The sequence below is a fragment of the Notechis scutatus genome, chromosome 3 (assembly GCF_049901735.1).
Source record: "Notechis scutatus isolate UNSWTSFEM ecotype Mainland chromosome 3, rNotScu1.2, whole genome shotgun sequence".
Classification (NCBI taxonomy): domain Eukaryota; kingdom Metazoa; phylum Chordata; class Lepidosauria; order Squamata; family Elapidae; genus Notechis; species Notechis scutatus.
Genome location: NC_142011.1, coordinates 20,578,928 through 20,606,855, shown reverse-complemented (window position 1 = coordinate 20,606,855; position 27,928 = coordinate 20,578,928). Strand labels below are relative to the sequence as shown.

The 27,928-nt window shown below is 42.0% G+C and overlaps 1 protein-coding gene across 2 annotated transcripts; it reads right to left on the bottom strand.

Moving 5' to 3' along the window:
* Nucleotides 1–7: 7 nt before the first annotated feature.
* ZFP64 (ZFP64 zinc finger protein) lies at nt 8–27,819 on the bottom strand. 2 transcript variants are annotated; one of them, XR_015748437.1, is made up of 7 exons: nt 27,624–27,819; nt 25,875–26,114; nt 24,152–24,313; nt 12,222–12,284; nt 10,699–10,950; nt 895–6,004; nt 8–861 (listed from the first exon to the last, which is right to left on the bottom strand). XR_015748437.1 is itself a non-coding variant. In XM_026664964.2 (6 exons), exons 1-6 carry the CDS (start codon nt 27,670–27,672, stop codon nt 4,719–4,721), a joined length of 2,052 nt encoding a protein of 683 aa, XP_026520749.1. In that variant the 5' UTR covers nt 27,673–27,819; the 3' UTR covers nt 8–4,718. The 2 variants fall into 2 exon arrangements, 1 of the variants encoding a protein (XP_026520749.1); XM_026664964.2 differs by having other exon boundaries at nt 8–6,004.
* Between the last annotated feature and the right edge of the window lie 109 nt (nt 27,820–27,928).

Sequence of the window (27,928 nt, the reverse complement as noted above, 5' to 3'; positions counted from 1 at the left end):
CAGATGATTTTAAAGCAAAAAAAACCACCTCATTTATTTATGCAATGTATATACCACCTTAATCCTAGTAGACTCTAGGCACTATACATATACTAATAAATTAAAACAAATACCAGCAATACTAATCATAATACAGACAATAAACATTAACAATAGTGCTAGTCACTGCACATTAATTAATTCCTGAAGGATTTTCTGGAATTCTCAAGTTTTTACAAGTTTCCAGAAGGCCATGAGAGTGAAAACCATCCAAGAGGAAGCTGTCCCAGAAAAAGAGCCCCAACAGAGAATAACTTGTAACTTCACAACCCTCTCACACCTCATAAGGACTTTTAACAAGCATTGTCTGGCTACTTGGACTGGGTGGGAAGGATCTATGTGGGAAAAGCAGTTCCTGGGGCTTTAACAGCAACCAACACTTTGAATTGCATCCAGAACATCTAAGCTCCGGCAGCAAAGGTATACTATGGCAGTAGCATGAGTGCATGTTGATCAAGATCAATACATTTCTAACAGCTAGTTTCTGGGTGATCTTCAAGAGCAGTTTCATGTATACTGAATTAACTGAGACAGGTAAGCGCAAGTTTGATGGTTCTCAGGTTCAAGATATTTGGAGCTGTAGCTAGAATTGGGCAAAGGCTCTCTAATCTATGGCCTCTGCTTGCTCTTGATTTTACCCAAGAGGTTGTAGGCTTTTTTTTTTTTTTTGAAGAAGCACAAAAGCAAGTGTTAAAGTTTGAATTGTCCTGGAATCACTAAGCTTCTGAAGCAACAGTTCCTCCCATCTGCTTGGTTCACTCTGAATCAAGATTTTAATTTCTCCTTTCCAAGTTTTGACAGTTTCCAGGCACAGGGAGATATCTGTATCTCCCACTGGGCTTGGAGTGGAGATACATGGTTGAGTATAATCTGCCTATTGATGATCTCATACCCCAAACTGATGGATTATTTCTTACAGAAGCTTCATATAGACATCAAAAAGGATAAGAGGCAGACTGCAATCCTCGGATAGCTCATGCCACAACAACTGAAGATCTGACCCCTGCCTCTCTCTGACCTCTGATCTGATCTGTCAACCCAGGAACCTCATAGTAATGGTTACTTTCAAATCCCAGTGCAAACTGTCCACAAGAATGACCAATGCGATTTCTATTCCATCTCTAACTCATATCCTCCAAAAATTTCTGTAATTTTTACTCTACCATTTTCTTAATAGTCTTTCCCACAGAGGAAGATTGGAGATATGGGCAGACCAGCAATGCTTTCAGAATGGCCAAAACTTCCACCTGTAATAAAACTGAGTTCAGGAAGAGATGTTGCAACGAAGCTGGAAGGACAGTACTATGTAGCATCTCTAAAACTGACCCTCACAAAGAAGGTCTTAGATTTAATGCAACATACAAAACATGGCTGAACAGATTTCAGCAAGAGAAATTCCTTCCTTTCATCCAGCCGGCTCTCGGTGGCACACATCAGGTCTGGTCTTTCATCCACAATTACATTATCAATGAGGTTACGTTATTATAAATGGATCTGGCATTCAAAATCATCCTTCCAAGCCTTGGCACCCAGTAAATCGGATGCCCAAGAATTAAGATTTAGGAACATTAGCATCACATTTCCAATTTCCCTGTTAGTATGGCTCCCTCCTACTCCCCCCCCCAATACTTCTTGACTATCTTCCTACTATCGCTAATTGAGAAGAGAAGCAACCTGGAATTAAGGAGAAACTTCCTAATAGTGAGGATGATTAACCAGTGGAACAGCTTGCCTTCAGAAGTTGTAGATGCTTCATCACTGGAGGTTTGTAAGAAGTTTGGACAGCCACCTATCTGAAATGGTACCAGGTCTCTTACTTGAGCAGGGGGGTGGATTAGAAGATCTCCAAGGTTCCTTTCAGCTCTATTCCAATTGGTTTTTGTCTTGTATACTCAGTTCCCTTTTTCTAAACAGACCAGACAAAATCCTCAGTGCATGTTACAGTTCATTCTCCCCTTTATCAACTATCCTTACTACGCAACTCATTCAACTTCTCTGCAATCCGAATTCACCCAGTTCCTTTCACCTCTAACGACTATACTTCTGATCCCATTCCCAATTTCCCAAGTGGTTTTCACTCAGGCCAGAATCAAAGTATTCTTGCTCCAGGGAACACATCCTTTCTAAATCTCTGTTCCTCAGAGAGCAAAACACGTCCTTATTCTTCCCCCATTTTCTCAACCTTCTACAATTCTACAATTCCATTTATGAAGCATGGCTGCACTCAATCTTCTTCTACCACTCACCTATTCTCCTCTGTGGTCCACTATGATATACAATATTGCAACCCAACATTCTGTTTGTCAGGTGCTTTACCCTACTTCATCTTAATTCTTCCTGCTTTTTTTAAAAAAAATATAGTTTACTAAGTTGTAAACCTGTAACTTAGGAGCAGTGAAGGAGCTGATGAGTATTATAAATTGGTAGGGGTGATAATTTAGTGACAGTGTTTACTTTGTAAAACCAAAGAACCCATGAGATAACACTCAAAATGCTAGGACTGGAAACCTCCTTCTAGAACAAGAATGGTGCTTGGTCTTCGAATGTTCGAATACAGGAAAAAAGCTAGTGAGCAAAATAGAAAAACAACTCTCAATATAATTTAACTCACATTTAAATAATATATTAACAGTATTACTCTTCTATCACATATTGGCTATTTCCTCATTCCTCTCATATTACAATGGTAATGTGATAATAAAATTAATTAGTCTCTTGGGACCTCATCTAAAACTTTCCAATATCATTTGTAGCACTGGAGTCTCTGACTGTTTATCCCTTGCCTTAGATGGATTACAACTTTTGCCTGATACAAGACAATATTCTTAGCTTTTCACTGAAAAATCAGTCATTTGTTTTATACAAACCTATATAGATTTGTATGCATGTATAAACGTTTCCTTGTCTACATGCAACATCTTCAACCTACTCCATTTCTAAAATAATGGAAACTTAAATTTTAACTAGTCCTATGTTATTGTTTACTGAAGAAATCTTGGTACCTTAGTGGGATGTACCCCAGGAAGTGTTTTCTTTTCTAAGTTAGCATTCATGTACATGTACTGAAACAAAACAGTTCAATTCACTTTTTTGCAGGAAATACTCATCAGACATACAGTACCTGTTCTTTAATCATGTCCTTCCTCTCAAACTTCAGCTTGAGTTCTAGCACCATCTACAGGTGACAGAAAAAAATTGCCACTAGCCTTCACATACACACCACAGAAATGGAATGCATTTCTTCCCATAAACTGCATATAATCTGGAAAATCACTTTATCAAGGTGTCCTACTATAATAACTGAACGTTGCCCAGCACAGTGAGAAATGCTAGACAAACCCTATATCTGCCTGCAACTTTGGATATGTTCCCAGTACACTGTAGTATATAAAGGATTGAGTTGGGCTCAATGGAACATATGCTGTGCAGTCCTATCCAATTGTTATGGTTACACTATTTAAGATGCTTTATTGTATGCTGCAAAAATGAAGGCAACCTTCAAACAAAGCCAGGATTTCAAAATAGTTTTTACTTCCATTAAACAGTGAGTGTCCCACTTTTTGTGTGTTAAGATGTCCCCCCATCCCTTGGCAACACTGTGCTCTTGCTTCTCCCAAGTGAAAGGTGACATCTATTTCCCATAAACCAACTGGTGTAAGAAGATAATAAGTGCATTCCATGCTAAGTCATAGGCCTGGTTTAGGGTGATGTTCAACTGTGTCCTGTAGGTGTCACAGCTGGAAAAAAAAGATGATCCCTGATACATGTGGAGCTTGCCTACTTTCAACTGAGACACAACAAAATTGGTCTGCTGCAGATGGTTCAGATGTATTGTAGACCATCCGCACCATGTATTGTGAGCTTCAAAAGCTGGTCCCCCTAGTCTTGATATAGAAATCAGATATTCAAAAAGTAGTAAACTGCCTTGAGCCACTTGTTGCCTACTTAATACTGTCAACAACAACTGATATTTTTCTCCCCACTTTCCTCCATGACAGACTTGATTGTTATATGTCAAACTGCTTTTGAAGACAGAAGAACAAAGCCACTTTGGGGAATTATATTGCAACATTATATCCAGCTATTATTCTTTAGCCCATCTAAAGTCATTGATCATACTGGAGAACAATCCAGCAGTAGATTACAATGTAAGACTGTTATCCTAAGTATTAAAAATGCATCATTTATACATTCAACACGATTTTAAGGTCTGAGATATGAAAGAAAAGAAAAAAGAAAAAAAAAGGAAAGGGGAGGAGAACCCAAGAGCCAATGAATAATTTTCAATGGTTCCCATTACAACTAGTTTTGAAGATTGACAGCATTTCCTACGCAGTCTGACTCACTGGGTATTTAAACCTAGAACAAAGTTGGAAAGTTATGCTAGAGACATTATTTAAGCATGATAGATATTGTTATTAGACCAAACTAGAGATTTAGACCTGAAAGCGATATAAATGAGTCTTGTACAACAGGACTTATCCCCACCTAAGAGCATCTATTCCCACCACAATCCATCCTTAAAGCCAGCAGTATCAACATATTTCTCACGAATGCAAACTATGCTCATTTTCGAGAAAGGGGCACCAGGCTGACTGTGCCTGCTTCGCATAACAGCCTCCTCTCGAATGCACTCTAGGACTAAATGGAGCAAACAAATGACTTTTTCAGCCTCCAGTCTAATCTGGTATGGAGTCTGCAGGACACAACAAACTCGCATGAGCTCCACTTTGGATGATGGAATAGGTTTGCTTTGGCACATCGGAATGAGAAGAGGATGAAAAGATTGGTGGAGCTGATGCTCGCACGGAGATGTTCTGCTCTTCAGCACTGACCACTGTCACTTCTTCTGCCCCTTCTTGAATTAAAGCATTGAGCCCTTCCAAATCTGAGCAGCTGATCCCTGTGCCATTGATGAAGGCCTGGTTAGCTGAGACCTCATGACTGCCTACTGGAATGGTAGAGATCAGGGTCTGGTTTGATCTGCTGCCATCAGCTTGGTTGTGAGTTGTGAGAAGGACTGTGGGTTGACTGACCGAGAGGCTTTCTGCTGGAGACCCAACAGGAAGGGGTGGAGCCAATAAGCTCACCTGCTGCAGTATTTGCAGCTGGTTATTACTGGACAGATCATCCTGATTCTGAGCTATTAAGGTAGGAGACACAATATTAACTTGACCTCCTTGTTCCAAGCTGCTGCCTTGGGGTAGCTGATGCCCAACAATGATCTTGACCTGCCCTTCCCCATAGGGGGAAGTGTGCAATGGCATCTGAAGATGACTAACAGTAATAGAAGTATCATCTTGTGGGGTGGGGTCCATCTGGAACTGTAAGACAGCCAGCTCAGAAGTTTTAGTCCCATTATATTCAACATGCTGCCTTTTATGGCTCCTCAGAGAGTCCTCCCGGACAAAGGAGGCCTCGCAGAGATCACATCTGAAAGCTTTCCTGGCCTCCAGTTTAGCAACTTGTCTGGAGTTGCCTTCCTTTGACCGATCTCCTTCCCCTTGACCTGATATTGTTTCTCTGGCCCTGATCTTATCGGGATGGGTTTTCTTGACATGGGTGGTCAAATTGCTCCGTTGCTTGGTATCAAAGCGGCAGAACTCACACTTGAAAGGGCGATCCTTGGAGTGGATCCTCTCGTGTACTTTGAGGGTCGCCTTGTTGGAACAGGAATAGCTGCACTCCGAGCATTTCACGGGCTGCTCGGGCTGGTGGATTCGCAGATGCTGACGGAGACTTGTCTTATTCCCGCACTGGAACTTGCAGACGAGGCATTTGAAGGCATTCTCCACGTTGTGCTTGATGCGGATGTGAGACTTCAGGTTACCTTTCATGGCACACCGGACCTCGCAGAACTCACATTTGTAAGGCTTCTCCCCTGTGTGCACACGCATGTGCCTCTTCAAGTCAGAGTTGATTTTAAATTTGGCAGAGCACAGACGGCACTGGAAAGGAGCATCTCCTGTTTGGGAGACAAATGTTTGCAAGGGCAATTATTTGCATGTCAGGGATTCAGATTAATTCTAGCCAAATGAAACTCGTGATACTTAATGACAAAGTAATTGGAAAACTATGTATTCATAAGGGCTATAGAACACTTTGAATTCCAAGGTGGTACATTTAGGGCCAGTGTTTTTCACACCCAGCCTCTTTAAGATGTGTGGACTTCAACACCCAGAATTCCTCAGCCAGCCAGCATTCTGGGAGTTGAAATCCACACACCTTAAAAGTTGCTGATGTTGAGAAATATTGTTTTAGAGCAGGGCTGTCAAATATGCAGCCCACGAGCCACATGCGTCACACTCTGGCCATGCCCACGTCTGGCTTAGCGAAGGGGGAAAAGTCCCGATATGTCATGTGACACCGCTGTGACGCCTCAAGTTTGACATTCCTGCTTTAGAAGGTTTGAGGGTACATATCTAGCCCATTCACCATTCTTCAAACCACACGCAAATGCTGGAATTGGTGGTATTGCCTTTGTGCCATTACATGTTCCAAAATACCCGATGAGACTGCAATTCTCAGAATTTCCAGGTGACAGTAAACAGGCTAGCTAGAAATGTTAAAAGTTTTTTAGTACTAGCTTGGGAAGTGTGTCCTTTAAAGCAGCGGTCGCCAACCGGAAAATTTTGGTGGGCTGCAGAGAAATCTCACCCTCAGACCATCCCCCCAAAGCAATTAATCCAGGCTGCACAGAAACACAAGGCTGCGCCGCCCACATGGCCTGTGGGAACCCTCCCGGCCCACTCACTCCTTACCCAGTAAACTTACCTGCTAAATTGTTATTTTTCCTTTTTCCAACCATCATCTGTTCTGTTGTGTTGGAAGATTTAGATTAGCTAGGAAGCAGGAAATGGTTGGATTTCTTGCTTTCTAGCTAGTCTTTAGATCTTCGGCTCCCTTAGGACTGAAGGTTCTATTATTCAGTGCAGACTCACGGCAAACAAATTTTATGTGACAGACTCAGGTAACCGATGGCAGATAGATAGATCACTGAATGATTCTGTGAGCAACTCAATCTGCCTGCCTGCTTTGCCTGATTTTGGGTCAAAGTTGCTCTTTTTTTAAATAAAAAATTCAATATTTACATACAAGCCATGCCCAGCCAGTCACATGACCACCAAGCCACACTCACAAATTAGGCCACGCCCATAGATCCCTGGGATTTAAAATTATGAGTTTGGTGGTCCCTGAGGTCCAAAGGTTGGCGACCCCTGCTTTAAAGCATATCTTGTTTAGAGCAAAAGAAATTGCATTTAGAAATTTGTTTTGGGTAAAGCTGCTTTTCGAAAGACCCAGCTTTCATTGATCCATTTACTGATCTGGTATATAGGCTTTTGTTTATTTAGTTGCTACCTTACTGGAAAAATTGCATTCAAGTGTTGATTAAAAAAATAAAGTACACTACAAAGAGAAGTTTTATAGAGAAAAATGCCAGTGTAAAAAGACAAGCGAACTCTTTGTCCAACAATGTATTGATAATTTTTGCAGCACACCGACAGCTATTATGAGCTCCATCTTGTTAATAAACTATGGTTATTGTTAATACTTAAACAAACAAAAAATACTATTGATTTACTGTTGCTTTCCGTCATTTGAACAGCTTGGGTATTGGTTGGCCCCCACCACCCCCGTTGTACACACACCACAAGCTGAGTAAGACACAGGATGCTATTTAAAACAGAAATAAAATATAGGCAGCTCCCTAATACAGTGAATTTGTTATTCTTTAATAACTGTGACACATGAAGCTTAATTTACTTCACAAGTTAATATTTTATAGATTTTCATAAATGGAAGATTGTAAGAAGATGCATAATTGGTTTAGCTGGCTGTATGTTTCATTGATTCCAACTAAAGATTGTTTGAAATCATGACATGGCATGCTGTGGTAATCCAAGCATGTATTTAAAGATTAAGGCCCTCACTATAAAATGTTTATTATACACATTATATTAATGAAGTTGCACAGATTGGCAGTTCTGTTCTTTGTATTATCTGGCTCTGCCTATTATTGCCTACACTGATCTGCTTTTTCTGAGAAACAGCTGCAGCAGTGCACAAAGTCTCCATTTTAGGATGCCAAACTATATTGGGGAAAAAAGTAGCAATATTTAATTGCTGTCAGTGAATTTAAGATTAAGCCCAGGGAACTTTAAAATAGTTGGCTTTGGTAAAAAATGGCTTTAAAAAAAGTCAAGGAGGAGCTTTAATTTTTACCTCCCAAAAAGAACACAAAACGTCACCTTTAAACAGTGTCAAAGCAAGTAAAAGAAAGCTGGCTAGCTGAGTCTAAAACTCATAGGATAAAAGGCCAAAAAGGGAAGAAGGAAATGGCTTTTGCTTTGGAGAATCTTACAAGAAACTTGGTTGTGAGAAAGAGCAGAACTTTACTAGCCAAAAATCAAGGTATCGTGGGAGAGCCCTTTAGACCAATCTGTGGGCCATGGTCCACTACCGGGCCAGGGCCTAATTGCCACCGGGCCATGTAAGTGGCTGACCAGTGTGTGCACATGGCCCAACTCATGTGAGTGTCGTTGCAGGTGCTCTTGACCCAACTCGTCCGAGCATCGTTGTGGGCGTTCGTGGCCCCACTCGCACGAGCCTTGTTGTGGGTGCTTGCGGCCCCACTCATGCAAGTGTTGCCACGAATGTTTGCACATGCTCCTCCCACAAAAGATCCCCTCTTCCCCCCTGCTCTGGGTTGCCAACCCAGAAAAGTTGGGGAACTCTGCTTTAGACAAACAACACCTGTAGCACATGAGGACTGAAAAAGTTGGGTATAAGCCCTAGAAACCTGGCTTTGTGGAAAAGCTCAGAGTCCAGCTCAAACCACTGACCTAAGATGGGGGCCTGATTGGAGAGAGGAGAAATGATAACACTGTAGGACCAACATTGGGTAGGGTAATTCCGCCCACAATTGAAAGTTTTTTAGATCGGGATCTTAAAAGAGATTTTTCTTCTTTAAGCTTCTATTTACAGTATTAATAGCAGACTCAAGCACTGAACTTATCATGTTTTGCTTAAAAAGAGTCTACTGATACCCACAAGGGGTTTGGCACAACTTGCTAAAGCAAAATCAAATAAAAAAACCCACACTATGGTAGTGCATGATGCAGGCAGTACAACGGCACTGAAAAAAGTGACCTATGGTTAGTTTTCACAGTAATGACTGTTGCAGCAGCTCCACAGTCACGTGGTCAAACTTTGGACACATGGCATCTGGCATGTATTTATGCCAGTTGCACTGTCCTGAGGTCATGTGAACACTGTTCATAATCTTCCCAGGAAGCTCCCAACAAGCAAAATCAATCAGGGAAGCCAGATTCACTTAAGGACTGTATTGATTCACTTAGCAACTGTGGCAAGAAAGGTCATAAAATGGGGGAAAACTCACGGAACATCTGTTTTGCTTAGCAATGGAAATTTTGAGTTCAATTGTGGTTGTAAGCCGAGGACTACCCAAGGTAGTTAACTTACAACAGTTCATTTAGTGACCGTTCAAAGTTACAACGGCACTGAAAAAAGTGACTTGACTGTTTTTCACACTTACAACGGTTGCGGCATCCCAATGGTCATATGAGTAAAATTCATTTTGTGATTGGTTTATATTTATGTCTTGGTGTCATGTAATCATCTATTTCTGACAAGCAAAGTCAATGGGGAAGCCAGATTCACGTAACAACCATGTTACTAACTTAACAACTGCAGTGATTCACTTAACAAATGTGTCAAGAAAGGTCGAAAAAAGAGGCATATGTCACTTAGCAACATACATTTTGGGCTTAATTGTGGTCATAAGTTGAGGACTACCTACACTGCCTTTATACATGCCATGTCCCTGTTGGAGACTGACTCCAAGGGAGAGGAGGAACAACTGACAGGGAGTGGAAATGTGGCTCCGGAAGTTGTGGAGGAGGCTAGAGAAGGTCAGAGGCCGGCTGGGCAGTCAGAGGAAGACCCAGGCCCATCCCCTCTCCATCCCAGGGCACGCAGGGAGGAGAGGATAAGGGAGAGATGTGGTCTACTCGGGAGGAGAGGGCCTTGATCCTCTTCATGGGCTACAGCTGTGAGACCTGGTTAAAAGGACGGACATGCATATGGGCCAGTGCTGGAAACAAAGCATGGAAATATCTCTAGTCTGTTGTTCCTCTCTGAGTTTGGCATCCTTCCCAGTGTGTGTTCCGATATCTGTGGACATCTTCAAGCCCTTATCTTGCCTGGTTCCCTTAATTGCTTCAGTGTGGTTTGTGTTGTTTTTACTCTTTATAATTTATAGGCATTTTTAGTTTAAATGGCATTTCCTCCTTTTTGTAACTGCTTGTGAGGGAATTTTTTGTCTCCAGTCAAGGATATTTGGAGCTTTGAAGCAAAGTGAAGGAATAAAAGGGGCTTTACCTGTTTTTGTGACTGTGTTTATTTTGTCTCCCACCCTGGGTCATCATAATATAGTCTTATTATTTCTTTTTGTATACCGCCGATCACCCTTGCATAGCTTTGGGCAGTTCACAAATTTGATAAGTAATTAAAAAATAAATAAAGTCTGTTGAATTGAGTCGCATTTTTAAATGGGCATTTTTTTTTCCGTTCCCAAAACCATCTTAAGGTTTTCAGGGCTAAATTGACCACAAACAACTCCCCCCGCCCTGGCCTTACCGGTATGAGATCTGAGATGAACAGTGAGCTGGCTGGAATTGCGGCTGGCGTAAGGACAGATCTGGCATTTGAAAGGACGCTCGTCGGAATGGATGCGCTGGTGCTTGTTTAGGCTGCTGCTCTCGGCTGCTGCGTAGTCGCAGTGTTTACACTTGTAAGGTTTTACTCCACTGTGGGAGCGCATGTGCATTTTCAGCTTATCTTTTCGACTGAAACTCTTGCCGCAAACTTCACATTTATGGGGCTTGTCACCTGAGAGAAGAAATGTAAAGCACCCTGTTTTTGAGGGGATGGAATTCATCTTTTCCAAGATGAAATGGAAATTATCATTCAAGGTTTTTTTTTTTATCATGCTGTTTACTTTCCCTTAGAAAATTAGGGATATGTGCAGATACAGGTAAGCTCCACTTTCGAATAGTCACAATAATTTGATTTAGGATAATCAAAGTTAGAAAGGACCTTCTAGTCCAACTCCCCCACCCAAGTGGGAGACACTACACCATTTCTGACAAATGGCAGTCCAATCTCTTCTTGAAAGTCTCAAGTGATGGCGTTCCCACAACTTCCAAGGGCAAGCTGTTCCATTGGTTGATTGTTCTGCCAGAAAGTTTCTCCTTATTTCCAGGTTGAATCTCTCCTTGTTCAGTTTCCATCCATTATTCCTTGTCTGGCCCACAGGCGCTTTAGAAAACAGCTTGACCCCTTCCTCTTTGTGGCAGCCCCTCAAATATTGGAACATTGCTATCATGTCTCCCCTGGTCCTTCTCTTTACTAGACTAGCAATGCCCAGTTCCTGCAACCGTTTGTTGTATGTTTTAGCCTCCAGTCCCCTAATCATCCTGGTTGCTCTTCTCTGTACTTTGTCTAGAGTCTCAACATCTTTTTTATAATGTGGTGACCAAAACTGGATGCAGTACTCTAGGTGTGGTCTTACTAAGGCTTTATAGAGTGGTGCTGCTGGCTCATATTTAGCTGGTTGTCCACTACGATTTGGTTTAAGAGAAATTTATTATTATTATTCCTAATGTCTACTAGCATTCATATCACGGAATGACTATAAAAAGGGGCAGCAATTCAGAAAATAACACTCCCTTATCATTGTTCACCCCCATCTCAACGTCAGATTACAAATGTTTTGCTGGAAAAGGACACATATTCTAAGAAAGCTATTTCCACTGACTCAAAAATAAAATAACTTACAAATAATCCTTATGACCATTTTTCACATTGATGACCATGGCACACTTATGACCACCCTGTGGTCACATGACCAAAATTTGGGTGCTTGGCACCTGGGCATGTATTTATGATGGTTGCAGTGCCCTCTGATCAGCAAAGGCAATGGGAAAACCAGATTCTTTTAACAGTCACGTTACTAATTTAACAACTGCAGTGATTCATTAACAACTGCGGCAAGAAAGCTTGCAAAATGGGGCAAAATTCACTTAAACTATTTTGCTTAGCAATGAAAATTGTGGTCGTAAGTCAAGGACTACCTGTATTCTAAAAGTCCCGGAATGTACCTGTGTGTGTTCTTAAGTGCCGTTCCATGTCTTTCATTCCGTAAGATGTCTTGAACTGACACCCTGGGAGGGAGAAGCAGAAAAAAAATCAAATTAATACGAACCCATTTTAACTGTCTGTTCCTGCAAATGACGGATCTCCTCTTTTCCCAACAACTAGTGGGGCATAATAAGCAAAGGGGTGGTGAGACACAGAGCTGACTGGGGTCTGCTCCAGGGGTGAGCTGTTACCAGTTCACCCTGGTTCGAGCAAACCCGTAGCTAGTTTTATGGCCAGTTCGGCAAACCGTAAATCCCACCCCTGGCTGGCCCCGCCCACTCACCCCTCCCCTCCCCGGAGTCCCCATGTGGCCTGTTTGGATGCCAAGTAAATGCGGGGCTTGCATGGAGGCTCGAGGAGAGTAAAAAACGGAGCCCGGGGGAGGCTGTTTTCACCCTCCCGGAGGCTCGAAGAAAGCCTCTGGAGCCTGAGGGGGGTGAAAAACAGGCCTCCCGGAAATTCTGGAAGGCTGGAAACATGCCCATTTCCGGCCTCCGGGGATACCATTTTTGCCCTCGTGGAGGCTTGAGGAAAGCCTCCAGAGCCCAGGGAGGCTGAAAATGCCCCCGCCCGCCATGATGCAGGAAGCATGCCCACCATGGCCACACCCACCCAGCAACCAGACAGCGAACCAGTTGCTGATATTTTTGAAGCCCACCCCTGGTCTGCTCCCAATCCAATCGAACCCCAGCACCACTACCATACATGATTTTCAGATAGTATTTGCTCTTCCTGGTAAGGCAGACAGAGAACAGAACATTTCTGTTCTCCTAAAAGTGGCTGGAAGAACATGCAGTGACTTCCAAGCTAAAATGTAGTTTCTGGTAAGGATAATAATGGTTAAAGAAATCGACAAGCCATGAATGAAAACCCTTTCTAAAACCCTTTCCGTGCAGTGGAGGGAGATTTGAGAGAGAGATGATGTCTTCTCACTGTGATAGAGAAACCTTAGCAGAGAGTCGAATTTGCCAGTTTCTTGTAGTGGAAGAGAAAGTATTTAACATTGGGATATACCTGCACAGTCCCACTGGAGCAGACGTCCTGCTGAAAGCCTAATTAACAGGCTGCACAAATATACCTTAGCAGAAATGAGAATGTTCAAACTTGTAATTATTTAAGAAAAAAAAATACAATTGGGTAGCTGCCTTGGGTATCTATAGCAAACGATCTTTATAGAATGGATTCCAATTTTCTTTGGAAGAGCAAGAGAACTACCAATCAAAGTGATGCATTCTTGATTCACCTAGACATCACTGCCCAATTGTTGGCTACAATAAAACCAAGGGGGACTGGAGAGTGTGAATACCTGAGATCTAAAACCTTAAAACCAACTGATGCCATTTTTCCCTGGAACAGGAGGAAGGCACAGACACCTGTTGCTTTCTGTGAAACATCAATTTCATCTTAATGATGAATGACTGCTCTGGATGAAGAGCTTCTAAATTGGGAAGACTGCACTTTTCTCCCATCTGACAAATAAAGTTCTGATATTTTCTATGCTGAGGACTGCTAGAAATTTGCTTTTCCAGTAAAAATGCTTGAGGAATGACAAATGTAAATGCTTGAGAACAAATGGAATAGTACCAAGATTCCAAGCTTCTCAGCATCTGTATCCTCTCTGCTTCCTACATGTACTGAGACTTTGAGGTTGGTCAAAGATGTTTTAAGAGATTTAAGCTGGGGGACTGCTAAAAAGGAAGTTGATGAATGATGTAGGATTTAGATACTATTCTTCCAGATCTGAATCCACCCAACTTTACCAGTACTTTATGCAATTGAATATGTCATATTCCTACTCTTCTGAAATGTTGGGTGAATTTCCACCCAGGCTAACCTCCCTCTCATAACCTCTCTTGTGATAAGAAAATGTTAGATATTTATGAGATGTGGCTACATTTATGTCAATAGAAAAAGGGCTTGGTACTTACCTGATATGCCCGTTCTCTGTGAGCTGTGAAGAGCATCCAGAAGTGGGAGGTGCTTCAGTCTCTTCTGGAAAGGCTGGGCTTAAAACTCCGGGACGCTCCTCCTCCTCCACGGGACACCTCCCCAGCGTCCCCCAGTTTTGCGAAGACTGAGTGCCAAAGTCCGGAACTCATCACCTAATCTAGATCCCTGACCGGAACGGAACCCCACCAGATGGAAAAAAATGGGTAGGGCTGGATGCTCTTCACAGCTCACAGAGAACGGGTGTATCAGGTAAGTACCAATGCCATGAGCTCTCCCATGAGCTGTTCAGAGCATCCAGAAGTGGGACATACCAAAGCTTGGCCTGTCCTTAGGGAGGGATTCCATCTGGATCGAAATCCACTCCTAAAGTGGATGGGTTGAAGGATATGAATAGAGCCTCAGATTTTCGAAATGCCTCCGTGCGGTCCAGATAGATGCTCAACGCCCTTCGAACGTCAAGTCGATGTCATTGATGCTCCAGTCTATGAGATGGTTTCGGACAAAAATTTGGAAGCACCAACTCCTGCGCTCTGTGGAAGACTGAATTTACTTTAGGGGTGAACAATGGATCCAATCTGAGAACCACTCTGTCCACATGAAACATGCACAGGTCCTTTCTCATCGACAATGCTGCCAATTTGGAAATCCTCCTTGCTGATGTGATCGCAATTAAGAAGACCACCTTATATGTCAGGAATTTGAGACTAGCGGTTCTTTTTTTTTAAAAAAAAACAAGTTTTATTAATTTTCAAAACACACAAGTCATCATTATCCATTACATATTTAAACCTTTTTCCATTATAAATTTAACAAGTCAGATGAACTATAATTCTGTTTTAAACCATTTCCATATAAACATACAAAAACCTCTTATCCATTTTCTCTTTATTTCTCTTTACTCTTATTCCATTTTATTATTATTATTTCATCTATTTCTTTCTGACTTAGTTACCATTATTCTCATTCTATATTTCTGCAAGGTTTCATTAATTCTCCCCCAAAAAAAAAAAAACCATATATACAAAACACACAAAACATTAAAAAAAATCTTTTTGGAAAGTAACTTGGACCCAGGTATCTCTTTCTTCATGGACTTCAACTGTATTCATGCTCATATTACATATCATTACTTATTTTATTTACCATTCTAAGTCTTCTATATTAACTTCTCCTCATATTTCACTCTTTTTAATTCTATCTTAATTAATCATCTTAGTTTGAGTCATTATATTTGTATCTTTTGTCCATTCTTTATTGTACCTTTGTCTCATTCCTTATAAAAAAAAAAGAAATTTCTCCTGAAATCACTAATCAGAGTATGATGCCTTTCTATCTCCCCACGAAATTAATCAAGTTAATCTTTAAAATAACACCCAATACCCAATCCGATTTTGCTTGGTACATTCTAATTGAATAATACATCCAGAATAATTAAATACATAGTTAAACAATAAATCTAAATATTAAAAACAAATACTATAATAAAAATTTTATAATAACATCAATACCATAATCTTGTTAAACTCTTTAATTAAAGCTCAATATTCTAAATCTCCCCTCATATTATTAAATTTTAAAACCAATCATTATTAACATTTCAACATTTTAATCTCTTATCAACTCTTAAGCCATTTAAGTTTTCTATTTCTAATACAATACTACAATATCATCTTATGTACCTTGCAAAATCTCTTTGCAGAAATTATACTTATCCTTTATCCCTAAAAAAGATTCCTTTTTTCCCATTTAATTTCAAAACTTTGTAGCTTTTCTCCACCTTTTCCCTTTCTTTCTTCTCCCAACCAACCTTTCTACCTCCCCTTCTTCTAGCCTCTGCCTTACTGGCTTCCCTTCTCTGTCGTGTTCCTTTTCCCTTTTGTTTACTATCATTATATTGATTTTGCACCTTATTTTTCCCTTTCTTAAGTGTTTTTTTAAATCTTAAGTCCTTTATTTCTCTTCCTTTCCCTCTTCCTCCCCTCTTGGTCGAGTTCTGAGATTTATTAAAGATGGCTTCCTCTCTTTCTTCTTCTGCTGTCTTCATCTGTTGCAATGTTTGTTGATAGTTAATGAGCGCCATTTCCAAAAAAAGGCAGGCTTCTTTCAAACCAGCTTTACCATTTTTTTTTTGCTTGCTCATAATCCCTTCTCAGTTCCTCAATAGAAGGAGCCATTATAAATCTTTTCTTTTCTCTTACAACAACCAAAATATTCCAAAGGAAAAATAAAACAATCCCAAAGTTATCAATCAGTCCAAACCAAGACAGAGTTCCCACTCTCTCCTCCTAGGGTAGTATCAATCAGAAAAAAAGAAAGTCCAAATCTATTTCTTAAAATCTTATTGCAATATATTTTAGTCTTTCAATCCTTAAGGCATCTCCTCCAACAAAGTCTTAGCATACAAATTTTTTTTTTTTAGTCCTCTCTTTTCCCACTCATCGCTTAGAGCCAGTTTTCACCTAAAAAAAAAAAGTTTCTTAATATTCACTTTTTATTCTGTAGAAAAAGAGGGTAAGCTATCCTTTCAGCACCATCAAACTGCCGCTTTTTTCCTCTTCTCGAAGGTATCATTCAGAAAGTCATACTTTTCAGGAATTTTGTTAAATATGTCTTAGGGTCCTAGGAACCAAGAAAAACTTTCTCCTTTCAAGCACTTTCTCCACTTCCTCCTGCGCATTCTTACCCGGCTGCCAGCTTCTTTGTGGCGGCCATTACGGACCGCCGCTGCACCGTCCTGGGGAAAGGGGGTTCTGCCGGCCGGGGAGGGGGTCTGCAACACCCCCAAACCCCTCTCCGGATCCCCCTTACCTTCAGCTGCCCCTGCAGGGCAGCCTAGCTCCGTATCCGTCCGGATCGGAGCCCCAAAAACGGCTAGCGCGGCAGGGATCGCGCAGCTTCGCAAATCCCTGCCGCTCGCGAAGCCGACAAACCGGAAGTTCCCCGAGACTAGCGGTTCTTAAAGGCTTGAACAGGCCAGTTGTAAGTGCGGTTAACACCTTGTTGAGCTCCCAAGTGGGATAGCGGTGAATTACAGGAGGTCGTAAGTTTGCAGCACCCTTAAGAAAGCTGCGGACATGTGGATGGTGCGCTATGGAATGAAGGTCACCCCAGGATATCACCGAGGCTAAGGCCGCCAGCTGCCTGCGTAAAGTATTTGGAGATAGACCCTTGGTCAACCCCTCCTGTAAAAAGTCCAATAATTGTCCTATTGATGGGGCGGTTGGATCGATTTTAGACCCTCGGCACCAGCGACAGAAAGAGGACCACGTAGCCTCATATATACGATTTGTTGAGGACCGTCTGGATGCTTGTATGGTGGCAATGGCATCCTCTGAAATCTGTTGGGTCCTTAAACGGCTCCGCTCAACCTCCATACGGCTAGGCTGAGCCATTGTGGGTCCGGATGAAGTACCAGCCCTTGCGAGAGGGAAACCCTCGATGGTGGAATTTTCCAAGGTGGTTGGCTCGACAGGTCCTGTAAGTCCACGAACCACGTTCGCCTGGGCCACTAAGGGGCGACCAATATCAATTCCGCTCGTTCCTCCAATAACTTCTGGATCAACCTGGGTATTACAGGAAGTGGAGGAAACACATATAGAAGTCCGGGAGGCCACTGACATTGCAGGGCATTTACGGCCTCCGCCCCCTGAGTCGGGTACCTTGAAATATAGCGGGGTAATTGGACATTGAGGGGAGAGGCAAATAGATCGATCACCGGTTGCCCAAACCTCTGCACTGCTTCCTGGAAGACAGACGGGTGTAGGCGCCACTCTGCCTGATCTATCGTGGCCCTATTGAGCCAGTCCGCTTGTGTGTTTAAGGCCCCTGCTATGTGCTCTGCCTTGAGCGAAAGCAGATTGGTCTCAGCCCACTTGAACAACCTGGCCGTCTCCAGCATCAGAAGTTTGGAATGGATACCCCCGTCTGTTTACGTAGGCCTTGGTTGTAATATTGTCTGTCAAGACCAGAACGTGGCGTGATTGGAAAAAGGGTAGAAAACTGCGTAACGCCAGATGAACTGCTCACGGCTCTAATAGGTTAGGGTTAGGGTTAGGGTAGACTCTGCCTGTCACAAAGAGCTGCTCTCAACTGATCGGGGGGATAACCTAATAGAGCCACAAGCCTTGAAATTGCCAAATTAATTGGGGGGGAAATTTACAAGCCGAATTAACCCAAGAGCAAACCTGAAATTTGAGTAGCTGAATCAGAAACCGTTCCAGTCAGGGAGTGCACAACCTCTTACCATGTAGGCTGAGCTAAAACTGGGGGACGCTGGGGAGGTGTCCCGTGGAGGAGGAGGAGGGTCCCTGAGTTTTAAGCCCAGCCTTTCCAGAAGAGACTGAAGCACCTCCCACTTCTGGATGCTCTGAACAGCTCATGGGAGAAACAAAGGACATTCAGGTAATACTAGAAACTAAGGAAAACTATGTATAGTTTCACTTTTCATAGATATTGATGTTATGGCTATTCTTTCAGCACCATCCTGTCTTTATAATATGTGTTCCACACCAAGACTGGTATTTGGTGTCACTGGAATTGAACAAGGACTTTACACAGTTTCCTCTTGCTAGTCCTGAGGAAAGCTATCAGTGCACTGAACTATGTGTCTAGATCATGGAGTCTGGCTATTGTCATGATATCTATACCTCTGGGAATATGATTGACTTGACAAGTTTCGAAAGTGAGTTTAGCAATATGACCTTAGCAGCAGCATATCATTCTGTACCTATCCATACTTGGACGTCATACTGATCCATTCTTTCTTTTGTATTCAGGGATGGAAGGTTAGCAGGAAACCTGATGAGAATTTGTTTTTAATTTAATATTGTATATTGTCCAGAGTCACTTGCTGAGGAGGCCATACAAATTGACTGACTGAATAAATGAAACTATATATAATAAAAGTCTTTTATTATCTTTAACTGGGTGAAACAGTGCATCCTAGGGCAACCATTTTTGAACCAAGATACCTCAGATGGGCTAACTAATAGATGTGTCCAAAATCCAGAACCCATGATTCTGAAGGAAAAGATATTTCCACAGCCAAGTTCTGGCTGTTTCTATGCTACTGGTTGCTACTGTGGTCATGTGTTTCATTCTCAATGTTCTGTGATAAGTTTCTCAGCCAATCTTGTAATTCTTTGCTCCTTCTCCCATCCAGCAACAGCCACCTGCCTGCCTGCCGGGTGGGTGGATGGGTGGGTGGGAGGGAGGGGAGGAAGGAAGGGAGGAAGGAAGAAAGAAGGAAGATTTCCAAAGCTCCCTAACAGATTCCCACAAAGAAACTCAAGGGGGAAGCCAGCAGGGAGTTGAAAGTCACTCCTGCTTCTATTGATTTTTTTGCCTGCCCTTGGTCATTTCTGTTTCTTTGTTTAGATAAGGAAATAAATCTGAAACACTGACACAACTGGGCACAGATTGTTTGATGAATAAATAAAACACTTCAAATTCTGAAGCAGTTTCATTTTTTAATGAATGTGGAAAAGAACCACTCACTCTTGTGATAACCACAGAATCTGGACATTAGTAACCACTTCTGGACATGAGTAATAATATCCAAATGTATCACCTGAGCGGCATACCACCCACAGTGGCATCAGTCATAAAAGCTGCAGCTTTGGCCAAATTCACCACCAGCCTAAACTTCCTTTAAAATAAACTGCAATGGTTTTTTTGGAATCAATAAAGTCCTTATGACCAGAAGCAAGATCTCCCTCTGTAGGCAGTTGTGCCTCTGGATTCTTTTAAGAATTTGGATGGTTCCAGCTGTCATATAAAATTTCTGACATATTATAGAGCACAAGTAATGCCTGCCAATTCTCCAGCCAGGGCAGAAATAGTTTAAAAGAAAAAAAGAAAAATAGACCAGAACTACTCTCCGTAACATCGTGCACTAATTTGTCTTCTTCCCAGTCAAGGAAAAAAATACAACTCCTTGCAGACTGTCTTTTACCATTGTAGAAAAAAATTGTCCTCAGTTCTTAAGAGAAAAGGAAATAAATTCCTCCTATTTCTTTTCTCCTATATTTTTAGCTACCTGAGCAGGGTTTTTTTTTAAAAAAAAAAAAAAATCTAACTTGCCTTACAAACTTCCCTTGAGTCTAAATTGCCTTGCCAGCACTCCTTCACAGAATGGAGCTATGGATACAGAAACCTGGTGTCAGCTTTGGAAGCCATACTTTTCTTAGAAGTTTCTACACTGCCACGTTCTAGTGCCTGGGAAATTGGGAGGGGGGACCTCATAGAGAGGGGAAGTTAGTCATAACAACGTTCTTCCTCTCAGTCAAGGACAAGTCATCCTGCACCTGGAAAAGGAGTGGTTGGAGGAAGGTCTCAAGTTGGAACGGATGGCGATTGGGCCATGTGATGGGGTTTTGATTTTCAATTACTAAGGGAAACCCCACAACTCTCAGATTTGGGTTTTCCCAGATGTGCCAATATGACAACTCTAATAAAATGGAACTTTGAGAAAATGTTTATCTTGGAGTTTATGGAGTTGGAGTTTGTTACTTGGAATGCTGACACCTGGTTTTCTATTTCTGGTTTGGTCTACCATTGCCTACTATTCTAGTGTTGCAAGCCAGGGGCCATGACAATGAACATGGGGGAGAAGGATATATTTCTCCAAGATAAGTGGACCAGGGTGAAAGAGATTAATTCATTTAAATCCATGCACCGAGCATTTCCACCAAACAAGGATTTGAACCTTACTGGATTAGCCTATTGACTCCCTTCCTCAGGTGGTTTGCTTGAAATGTAAATGCTGCTTGAGAGCAAAATTGGAGTGCAGAGGGAGATATGCAGCATAAATTTCAGTCAAATTCTCAAGCCAAGACAGGTTTGACTATATGTCCTAATGAAGTTAATTGAGTTAATCACACATGGAAGGTTATTTTCCCCACTCCTTAGGCTGCATGATCAATGTCAACCTAAATTAATTTTAAAAACTGCTTCCATGAATCTTCTTGGAACTTTGTGGCAATGTCACTGAGTAAAATTAATACAAGCGATGCCAATTTATTTCCTCATTCCATCTCAGAGAGCAACAGATCAATGGGCAGAAAGTAAATACAATGCAAAGAACAATTCGTAACTGCCAAGTCCCTTGAGGTCCTGTAAGGCTTCTAAGAAAAAAGAGGAAAAAAAAGCCCCAACAAGAAGAAAGAATCTCTCTGAGCGCTTCCATTTACTGATTTGCATATAATACAACCATGCTTTTTTCGAAGGTCAAGCATGCTTGTGTTTTCTTGCAGAAAAGTAACTGGTAGATTTGCAGGCACCTACTGATGTAGTTTCATAAAAATCCTGCAATTTTTCTAGCTATAGACTGAATGTGTCAACAGTTGCAATAAAGTATAACATTTCAATTCTCCATCTTAGTTTTTCAATGAAAACATGGCCAAATGGAATACACTAGATGGGATCATTTCCCGATGACTAGATTAAAACAGTACACAAGTGTAGCTTCCTTCTCCTGGAATCTCTTTTGACTTCCCAGTCTAGACTAATAATTAGGATTTCCTGGTTGTTCTAGCAAAATACTAATCAGGTCCAAATCTGTTCAGCATTTTAAGATCAGCCCAGGTGAGCTTCTTGGTGCCAACTGCTGTAGAAAGTGCATGTTACCTAAATAATTCATTGAACCATGCTTAGTTTGGGCTTGAGAAAGTTAGCTATGTCATTGCAGGGAGGTAGCTCCATGACAAAATTAATCTGGTGTAGGAGGAAGTCGTCAGGTTTAATTCAATTAGCGCCAATTATTAGTTAAGCCAGGTGTTCCTCGACTTACGATCAGTCACTTAGCAACTGAAGTTATGACAGTCCCCAAAAAAGGTATTTATGACCTGAAGTCCGATTCAAAGTTCTGAAACACATACACATACATGCACACACACACACACACACCCCTAAAAAAATCATGCAATTGCATTTTGAGTACTCAGCAGCCAACCAGCAGTTATAGCTGCTGGCAGCACCCTGTGGTCATTTGACCATAATTTGCGACCTTTTTGTGTGTCAAAAATGGTGTTTACTTCCAGTTTCTGGCAAAACAACCCCCCCCCCCCACCACACCCATTGCAGACAATGGGTTAGATGACCACCGGGGATCCACTTAATGACAGCCGCTAAAAATATTGTAAAATACAGTTAATCACATGACCTGCTTAACAACCAGCACAACTTACAACCTAATTGCTGGCTTGATTAGTCTTAAGTCGAGGACTACCAGTAACTTGCGTCTGGAGGATACTACTCCTAGACAGAGTATATAGTATTGAGTTATCTGGAATAATGATCTTTGCTCAGTGTAAGACAGAGCTCTTTATAACTGAATGATACTGTGTCTAGCCTGAGTATAGCATATATGCTTCCTTATAACTATGTCTTGCTTTTTCTTTTCCAGAGGATTTCCTGCTCAGAGGTTTTCCTTTTGGAAATGCCTTCTAACTTCAGCCAGTCCATTCTCTCCATGAACTAATATGGCCTGAACCTTTGCCAGAAGCAACACAACAAGAAACATCAGGAGAATTTGTCTACATCAATCCATTAAAATAGTTTATTCTGAAAGGTAGTGGAGTATTCTTTATCAGGAGATTTTAAGCAAAGGTTGGGTGGTCATGAATTAAAGATGTGTATTAGTGGATTTTGTCCATCAGCAAAGGACAGAATTAAGTAGCAGTCGAACATCTTTTGGCTCCTACTAATTCCATGACCAAAGGTTCCAAGTCACTGAAGCAAAGCATTTTCCCACACTCTTTATGCATGCTGGGATCTAGGTAATTGTGAGCATGGGGAGTGTGCATTTTCCAACTGTTTCAAATACAGCCATCGACCTTCTTGAATGAAAAACTGTTTCAACTGTGAAATGTGTTGTTTTAAAACTTTTGGAAACATGAAATGCTAAAATCAGGGGTCTGGAAGTTAAGCCATGGCAGGCAACTGGACTTATTTTATGTTGATTTGAGGCATTACACTGCCCATCTCAGCGGCTTCTTCAGTCTGAACAAGTTGTTAGGGAAATTGGAGTAGGCAGAGAGCCGTTGGAATGTACCAAATTCTTAGGGGTTATTCCTGTACCAACCTCAGGATTTCTTCCCCAAAGTGTATAGTTTTCTTAATTTTCTTGCCGAAATCCTGAGGTTAGTGCTGGAATCCCCCTAAGAATTTTAGGAGTTGGCATATCCCAATGGCTCTCTGTCTACTTAGATTCCCTTAACCAACTTATTCTGATTGAGGAAGCTGCTGGGAAGGCAGCAAAATGTCTCAAACCAGCATAAAATAACATTCAACAAAAGAACCAATCAGCTGCTCAGAATTTAAATATAACTTCAAACGAACAACCAACCAACTGATCAACTGACCACACTGGCACATAAAACATTATAAGCTAAGGAGAATAGGACAAGACAATCCTGCTGATGATGTTACCTAGCTTGATAACGAAAGGTTCAGAAACTAAATTAAAACAAGCTTGGACAGCAAACCACTGCCAAAATCTAAAACCTGAGCTACAAGTATTTTCCATTATTTCAGCATAAAATAAGTCCAGATGCCATGACTCAACTTCCAGATAACTCTGCCTGGGTGACTGAGAATCTTCATTGGCATGAAAGCAATGAAGAAAATGCTTGAAATGGATCCAGATCGATTAAAAAAAAAAAAAGCCTATTTCACCCTCAGATTTGGGACATTGTGCAAAATTTTGATCTGGAAACAAAACATATTGGACACCACCCCAGCACTATCTAAGGCCTTTGCTACTCAATTCTTGTCTGGAATCATCATGTGACTCTAAATGTCATTTTATGAAGAATTTTCCCCCCACCCCTTCCATGGTAGCCTCTGTACTCACAACATATTTTCAAAATGCCAAGGGTGCCCTCTGTCCCACCTCCCATTTAAAAATAGACTTCTATTTACCCACCGGTTTATCCATTACCTGGGTAGCTGCAGTTGAATTTCTTCTGTGCCAATGATGTGTTGGACTTTTTGCTGCGTGACTTCGGTGGGGTAGTAACAACAGTAGCTGTCCGAGGTTCACTGTTCTCACCAGATAGGTACGTTTGGTAGCCATGCTCAAAAACAAACTCGGGCGCCGATACTGATAAACATAAAAAGAGCTTCATTTTATGATCCCCAAATGTTGAAAGCCCTTTCCTCATATTGTTACCCAACTGTATATGGATTGGTGGCAGAAAAACCTTTCATGCATTCAGTGCAACCTTTGCTGACTTTCTATCGTTCAGATATTTTTATGTTCAGAGCCTACCTTTCTATACCCAATCAACAAACCAGAGTTAAGCATAAGAAATGACCAGGATTAGCTCAAGGGTGGGGGTCAATGCATCATCAGTCTGGAGTCCCAAATGGGATCTAAGTCCAGCCCCCCCTCCCCCGCCCAAAGTCCGCTGACTCTTATCTGCCCCTAATTTGTTGCTGACTGTTAGTAGTTCAGATTTTTGTATAGGCTGCTTGGAATAAACTTCCGAGTGCTTTTGAATTCTATCGTGACTCCTGGCTTCTTATGCCTGACAATAAGGCATTAATGGCAGGGAAAAAAACAGGAGGTTCAGATATTTTCATTCTTGATCACTTTGTTGCCTATCCCAAACACAGGATGGGCAAAAAGGAAAACATAGAAGCTGACAAGTACTTTTTGCTTAAAAAATGGTAATTGGGACCAGGAATTTCATCACTAAATGAAACGGTTGTAAAACATGACATCCACGTAACTGCACTGATTTATGACGGCAGTTCTGGCAGTCCCATTTGATGTTGTTACGCAAATCCTGAGCAGTCTCAAGAGCTCATGGGCATGTGATTGTCATTTCTCCTGCTGGCTTCCAACATTGTTCCAACATAGAACCTCAGTGGCGCAGTGGTTAGAGTGTAGTACTGCAAGCTACTTCTGCTGCAGCCAGCTGCCTGCAATTTGGCAGATCGAATCCCACCAGGCTCAAGGTTGACTCAGCCTTCCATCCTTCCAAGGTGGGTAAAATGAGGACCCAGATTGTTGGGGGCAATATGCTGATTCTCTAAACCTTAAAGCACTATAAAGTGATATGTAAGTCTAAGTGCTATTGCTATTGTTGTCAGTGAAGGTCACAAATGGTGATCCATATGACCACCAGATGCTATAACGTAACTGCAAGCTGGATACTGAGCAGCTGAATTGTGATCATGTCCATGGGAACACGGCAACAACTGTAACTGTGAAGATCCATCATAAAACCCCCACATTTAGCACCACTGTAACCTCAAATGGTTGCTGAATGAGTGGGTTCTTAAGCAAGGACTACCTGTATTTATACTTACCAAACTACTTCTATTTCTCCAGCTAGCCCAACAGTCTCAAATTGCGCTTGGGGGCTTCTTTTCCAATATGGAGATAATTTAATTTTTTTTTTTCAGAAACTTTTTCAAATCCTCTCTTCCTGTCCCCAAGAATGGAACTTACAAATGTCATACAGATATACTGAGCCACACACCCATACAGCTCTGCCAATCTTGCTGCTCATTAAGATGTGGGGAAGACTTCCTTCATTTTTATTGAAGGTGCCAGAAATTAAACCATGAAGTTTCAGTGTGGTCTCCTCTGTGTTCAAAGAAATGAAACTATCTGCTTCTTAGACATCACTTCCCAAATTTTCTAGGTGAAATACCTGTGATGGTTTGTGTTTCTGATGTGATGGTTCTTGCAACAGTTTGTGCTTGTGAGGCTGGCACTGTTTCTTCAGCCACAAACTGCACTGTACTGGTAGCTCCAGCTGTTGTGCCAGACAGCTGACAACCACTCCTTTTGTGACCAACAAAGGCATCAAGATTGTTGAATTGTTGTTTGCAGAGACCACAAATGTGGATATCTGGAGTGAGCTCCACAAGGACTGTGGTTCCACCAGGAACTGCCAAAATATATGAACCAAACAGTTAATGACTCTCAAAAAATATTAACAGACATATTTTATATTCAGAAAGTACTGAATGTGTGATCGATGGACTTTTTAAAAACAGATTTCCAAAAGATGCATTAGAGCTGTACCCAGTAACATCATTATATCACCAGAAATGTTTCGTCCTGAAATAAGAAATTGTATCAAAAAGTTCAAAATAACCCTGCCTTGATTACAAACCAGAGATTTTGTTATTTTACATTGCTACAATAAAGCAGTGTTTCTGAACCTTGGTGACTTTATGATGTACACTTCAACTCCCAGAATTCCTAAGTTGCCATGTTGTAAAAAATGTAGTTAAATTAACACGTGTATCCCATGTTTCTCACCTTAATTTGCTTATAAGTGTTACACTTTGGTTCAGAATCTCAAGTTAATGTAGAATAGATCAACTTTTATGCAACTGGTATGATGACTTGCAAATAGATGCTGGGATAAAACTCTGCATAAAAACAACTGGGGCTGGGGGCTGCAGTCCTTCAAATGTTGGTGAACAATTCCTAGCATCCTTCACCATTGCCTGCCCTGGATGTCTTTCAGCAACATTATCTGGAGGTCTTCCCTTTCTTGTCCCTGATCTAAACTTTTGCTGCCAAAAAGAGAAAAGAGGATTATACAAAATAACCATCTTGCCAACCTTAAACTTGCCTCCAGAAGTTGTAAATGCTCCAACACAGGAAGTTTTAAAGAAGAGATTGGATAACCATTTGTCTGAAATGGTATAGGGTTTCCTGCCGAAGCAGGAGGTTGGACTATAAGACCTCCAAAGTCCCTTCCAACTCTATTATTCTATTCTAAAAAAAACAAAAACAATATTTTCTAATTGAATGCCAGTGTTTATCCAAGGCCATATCGTCTGGGGATAATGTCAACTGCAGTCCAAAGTCTCCCAAGCGCACGGCGGCACGACAGTCATCTGGAAAAAGATGCGTCACAACCGAAACGCAAAAGCTAAGCCTTCCGCGGTTGTGTAGCCAGGTTAGGAAGAGGCCTGCATTCTCTGCAAGCTGAGCCGTCTTAATCGGCGTGGACCTTCCTTAAGAGGCTTGAACCGGGCAGCTACCCGGGACTTGGGCAGCTTGCACGCTTTGCATATCCTCGGCAAGGGTTGCATTGCACTGGCTTCCTCGGGGCCCCTCCCCTACATCTTGCAAATAAGCGATTGCAGCAATTCAGCGCGTAGTTAGAAAGCCCAGAGAAACCCCCTTCTCCGAACCGCCGGCCGCCTTCTCGCGCAGCCGTGCCACCCCTCGGTGCGCCTTCTCGGATCCGCTCGCTGCTCTCTCTCTCTCTCGCCACCCAGGTTCCGGGGCCCGTAGCTGCTGCTCAGCCAGATTCCCGGGCGATCCGAGCGCTCGCTTCTGCCGCTACTCAGGTTGCGGGGCCCGCCAGTGCCATAGCACAACGCTGCTTTTCCAACTCCCCGGCCCGGGAGCGCGGATAAGGCGCGCGGCCACTTACATTGCATGGGACTGGAGAAAGGCTGAGTAGCCGCGGCGCTCGAGTTCATCGTGGGTTCCGCGGTGATGCACGAGCTGAAGCTTTTCTACAAAAAAGAAACATGCAAACAAAGGGGGCCAACATATAAAAAAGCCTCTTTGCTTCAACACCCCCCGCAAGCCCTTAAGGCGGGGACGGATATGGGCCTGCCGAGCATGCTCCGTAGAAAAAGCTGAAGCCGACGGAGTTCGTCTTTCTGCCCACAGAGCAAGCAAGCAAGCGTTCTTTTTTTTTTTTTTTTTGTGATTAGCTAAGACTGGCTTGTT